The sequence below is a fragment of the Austrofundulus limnaeus genome, unplaced genomic scaffold (assembly GCF_001266775.1).
Source record: "Austrofundulus limnaeus strain Quisiro unplaced genomic scaffold, Austrofundulus_limnaeus-1.0 Scaffold250, whole genome shotgun sequence".
NCBI classification, from domain to species: Eukaryota; Metazoa; Chordata; class Actinopteri; order Cyprinodontiformes; family Rivulidae; genus Austrofundulus; species Austrofundulus limnaeus.
The window spans coordinates 728853-734372 of NW_013952652.1; the positions used below are offsets into that span (position 1 = coordinate 728853).

Below are 5520 nucleotides of genomic sequence, written 5' to 3' on the forward strand. Positions count from 1 at the left end.
CATACAAAGCAGAGCACAGCTAAATGCATCAAAAGTATGTCTCTATAATATTAGAATTTTTTGAGGCAATGAATTTTAGTTTTTCATTTTTTCCACTGAAAGAGGTTTTTATTTAATAGAATTTTTGGACAAAAAAAATCGCAATATATCACGATATATCGTCTTGCTTATAGTATCGCAATACATATATCGGGATATATCGTATCGTGACTCCTCTGTCATGATATGTATCGTATCGCCAAATTCTTGCCAATACACAGCTCTATTAGGAACAAAAGCTGGAATTAACTCCACATTGTATTAGTTAAAGAGTGCACAGACTAATAGATCCAGCTTATTGCATCTTTTTATATTTTTCATATATTTCCCTCTGACAATTGTTCTTTCATATGAGTTGTACAAGAAACACATTAAGTGGGAGGAGGGTAATGTTTACAAATGATTTATAATGGTGGTATTTTTTTACATCATAAAACCTGATATTTTAAAAGTGTGTACAGGTTTTATGCTGTGTGTTTGTGTGTGGGCACATTTTTGCTACATCATGGGAACCATTTTCCAGAACAAAGCAGGTACGGATGCTAATTTTGGGTGGGTGGGGGGTTATGTTTAGGACCAACGTGGGACTTAAGTTTAGGTTAGTTTTAGAGTCAGGTACCTGTGAGGTTAATTTGAGGGTAAATGGTCAGGGTTAGGATATAAACTTATAGAAAATGAATGGAAGTCAATCCACGATCCCAACGAGGATACAAAAATAAACTATTTTGTGTGTGTGTGTGCTCAGAGCTGTCTTCATTGTGTTTCTTTTTGTCTTTGGACAGAGACAGAGAGTTGTACTGCTCTGATAACAGACTGCTTCCCTCTCACAGACCACACACTGAAGTCCAAGGTACTGAAATCCTCACCATGTTCTATCTTTATTATAGTTTTTAATTTAACCTTTATTTAACCTGGCAAATCTCATAAGATCACAGATCACTTTTTAGAAGGAAGGCCTGAACCTGAAGAATAACGTGTGTCCTTCATAAATAGTCTTCCTCACTTACTTTTAAATAAGTCTAAAAGAGTTTAATAAAAAATGTTCTGAATTGACAGAGTCAGAAGAAGAGGAGGAGGAGGTTTTGGATGAAGAATCTCAGTTAATGGCTGAAATGGGTCTTCCGTTGTGTTTTGTCAGCTCCTCTGCTCAGAGGAAAGAGGTAAATGAGACTGTTGTGTTGTCAGCAGGGTTTCTGTGGAGCATCCAGCTGCTCCTGGTACCAGTTAGTGATTAAAGGGGAACTGTTATGCAAAATTCACTTTTTAAAGTTTTTTTTTTTACTCAACTTTGGGTATGTACTTCTTAAAAAAAACAGTCCTAGGACCAAAAAAAATGCACCCAGGGGCATATTTACTGTAAGTAAATGTATTTTTAATGTATATTAACGACAAGTTTTATACTTCCTACATTTTGTGATGTCACAAGCCGTACGACAACCCACCCGAACCTGCGTTCAGCCCCTCACCTAGCAACCCCTGGGTGAGGCTCCACCTCCTCAGTATAAAAAGCCGTCACGGTGTTGTTGAGCAGCTCATTTCACAACAAGCCTCCAATAGGGCAACGGGTAGAGTGTTGGACCAGAGAGTGGGAGACCAGGGTTTGAGACCAGCATGGGCACAATTTAATTATTTATTTTCATTCATTATGAACACGTTTTCTCATGTACCTCTATTATTTAGCTTATTAAAGCCTTGTTAAAGCCTATTTGTTCGAGTTTCTGAGGTATTTTGACCGCTGCTGCTCCCTGCTCTGATAACAGCATGCAGAGTGAGCGCAGAGCAGAGGAGGGAGAGGGAAAAAAAGAAGCTGCGACCACGACTCTGCCTCAGGGTCTCATATGGTTGTACAATGGAGCTTCTGCTATTATTAGCCATGCTAACGCTGGCTTTGGAGGGTGGAGTTAATGTCAACAGATTTTTGGAGGGCGTTACCAACAGAGCTCATTAACATAAACAGCTCTTCTGAACGGAAGTCAGAGCAGGCAGAACTGGAAAATGGGAAATTTCATTATCTGAGAATTATTTTGTGCATTAAATTGAATGAACATGGTCTGGATAGCCCACAGACATACCATAAACATTTCTAGGACCCATAATTGGTCTCCTTCAAAACACTTCCTGCTTCTGTGTTTGTTTACGAGCAGGAAAGAAGGTCACACAGGACAGCTGTCACTCACCACAGGGAAGAACCATCAAACGATGAAGAGGATGATGAAGAGTTACAGGTTTACAATAAAGGTAATGTTCTCCTTTACTCTGAAATCTGAACCAAGATCCAGTGCAAACAGCTGCCTTCAGAAGAGTCCACCTGTGTGGTTCAATCTGAGTATTAGTTTGTCTCGGTTACTTTAGTGCAATTCCCAAAACGACTTGTTCTCATCAGCAGTTTCTCATGTCTTTGAACAAGTTGTAATGCTTTGGTCCATCCATGAAAATAATTCTGTACAACTTTTTCCTACATTTTCAGTTGTTTATGACATGATAATGATGTAATATATGTGTCTCTGCTGAATAATCTCACCGCTACAGCACTGAGGCATCAGTTCAGCTCTTTAATCTTTACATGTAAAATGGTTACACAAGTCCTTAGAGGTGTCTCAATACAACTTTTTCTCTTCCGATACAATACTGATATCAACCCAAAACTATATTAGAATGAATTATACTTTTATTACTTTTTTTGTAGAGTGGAATCTAGAGTAAACAGTAGGTACGAGAAAGACTGGTCCCATTTATTACTAACCAGTGGGTTACATCATTTTTTAACTTCAACATAAGAATATTGTACAGTTAAATACAATAAATAAAAGACAAAATAGAAAACCCTGACAATGTACCTCAATAAATCCAGTGTAATATTATACACTTTTAAAGTGTAAAATAACTTTTCAAGGTTACTTAAGTTTTCTATGTTGGGTCCAAACACTGCTCCTGAGTGGACTATTGGATGGATTTCTTGTATCAAAGTGCTAATATCAGAAATTTTCGATGCAGGTCGATATAATCCCATATACATTTTTTGGCTAATATCAAACCAATATCCACAATTGATATCAGATTGAGACGCGCCTACAAGTTCTCATAATTTGTAAAACTTCTAGTCATCTACATTAATTTTTTCCCTAAAACTGTCCTGAATTGGTGAATTGCTCCCAGGTGAAATCTGACTTTCATCCATATAATACAGAACATCTTTTTAGACCCTCTCTGCAGGGGTCTCATCCCTGAACCAGAGAGGGGTCAGACTGGAGAGGACTTGTCAAAGTTCACGATAAAACAAGTTCCTCTCTCTCTGCTCCCCATTCCTTAACCCCACTGAGGAACTTTTCTCAGCGTGGAGATAGTATTTAATTTGATTTCTTTTTTCCTAGTTGATGGAAGTGAGAACGACGAGCGTGATGCACAGATCACTGCAGAACACACCCAAGATGCTGGATGGACCACCTACTGGGGTGAGAGACAAAGATTATAACAAAACTTTAGTTTTTGTTCAGTTTTATGCAGGCACTGAATGCTTGTGTGTCTCTGTGATGGACTTTGGACATGACCAAACTACAACAAAGACTTAACGAGCCAGAGATCTAAGTTGGTGCATGAATTCAACAATAATTCAGTAGTTGCATGTTTAGACAATCTAATAATCACTAAATTATTTTTTTTCTAAAATCACAGAGTTCTCTGAGTCAGCTTCAGATGTTTGTAGTTAATCATAATATTTTCTAAATTTAACCAGACGTTTCAATGCCTTTAAATTACACGCTAATTTTAGTGGAGATACTTGTCAGTAAAAAAAATTTTTTTTTTCCTCTGCTATAATTTTTTTAAATAAATATATCAAAGCTCCTCAGTTGAAAACACTAAAATGATAGAAGAGATGTTTAAAAACCTCTTTCCTCAGAAAGTCTTTAGTCCTAAGAACACTAAAGTGTAACTTTAATAAGTTCATGCACACAATGTACTCTTATTTAAATAAAAATGTTTGACCTGTAAGCAGAAAATGATGTTGGATGTTGATTTTTGCTCTCTATTTCAAAGAAGAGGATGAGGAGGAAGTTTTACTCAAGCAGCTCCTGAAACCTGCTGACTGAGAACATTTCTATATAGTAAACTTTGTATACAGAACAATACAGTCTACTTATTAAATTATATTTTTATTGAGATTTTTACAGACAACCAGATTTTGACAACCTGTTGTTCTATTTATGGCATCGAAAAATGACAAGTGTAATTGTGTTTATTAGATTAGATTAGATTACATTACATTACATTAAATTAGACCTTTTGTTGTCATCGTACAGAGAGCACAATGAAATTACAGTTCAGAACACCCATTCAGAAGAAGACAGAACATAACAAACATAGGAGAACAGGTACTCTGGGTCATGCTTCCACAGACCCTGCACAGAGCAAGGATCATCATCATGAAAACATCATGAGGAGGTGCAACCCTTAAAAGAAAAACTAAAAACCACACAAGGGAATATGAGGAAATAAAACAAAACATCAAATCAACAATGTGACACACTATGGTGTTTATTAAAAAACCTTTGCATAGAGCACATTTATTAGCCAGAGTAAGTGAGTTTAGCGGGGCATGTATCTGAAGCCATGAGTGTTGTATGCTTGTGTGAATATCTGAAAAATGAGCCCGAAGAATCGAGTCCCCAAAACCAGTGCAGCCATAGTCCAGAATATTGATGGTAACTGTTCATTCTGTGCGGCCTTCAGCTTGCTCCAGGAGCCAGATCACAGACGGGAGTGAGAGTGGGGGAGGTGAGGGGCAGACCCTCAGTCGACGTAAGCATCCAGGAAGAATTTAGTCCAACGGCTCAAGGCCACGTAGGAGAGAGCCAGATTCTGTAATCAGTTGTTTGGGAACAGAAGAGAATGTTTTGAGCCAGGCAGACAATAACAATTTTCCATCTGCTTTAATGTCCGCTGGTACATCTCAAGGTGGCGAATCCAATCAGACAAATAGTGTGGACAATCCCGCCGAGTCGAGCTATCAGCTTTCTCCAAGATCAATTCCATCTGGCCAGCAAAGTCCAGGGACCACAGCCGGCCCTTAACCCTCAGCAGAACCGCTTTCAGACAGAGTCCAGCTCGCTCAAGGCAAAAGTCTGGGTGCTGAAAGATTGGCAATCCTTCATATTGGTCAGGCAGCCAGGAAAGGGCCTGAATAGCCACCAACATTGTTATGTAGAAACACCCGGAGACCACCAAGCCAATCTGTAGAATCCAGTGATCAGAATCCAAATATATATCCAGAACAGAGCAGAACAGAAGTTTGACATGTCCTCCCATGGAAAAAAAGCTTTGTTCCAAAAATTTATTAAGAGGCCAGCTAACCAAATCCATCAACATAAAAATATCATAATTTCTAGTTTCGGATGAAAAATGTAGAGAAGTCTCCGCGCAGCAAAGCAGGGAAGATGAGGAAGGGCAGGAGAGAAGGAAAAAGCGTCTTGCTCCTCCGAGAGC

At 38.5% G+C, this 5520-nt stretch overlaps 1 protein-coding gene across 2 annotated transcripts in view; it reads left to right on the forward strand.

Annotated features, from left to right (window-relative positions):
• Window positions 1-5520, forward strand: part of tgs1 (trimethylguanosine synthase 1) — a 22760-nt gene that overhangs the window by 2292 nt on the left and 14948 nt on the right. For both annotated transcript variants that reach the window (XM_014020381.1, XM_014020382.1), the window contains exons 2-5: window positions 822-889; window positions 1096-1199; window positions 2184-2277; window positions 3411-3491. In XM_014020381.1, coding sequence (XP_013875835.1) covers window positions 822-889; window positions 1096-1199; window positions 2184-2277; window positions 3411-3491 — 347 coding nt within the window. The remainder of the gene's footprint in view (window positions 1-821; window positions 890-1095; window positions 1200-2183; window positions 2278-3410; window positions 3492-5520) is intronic.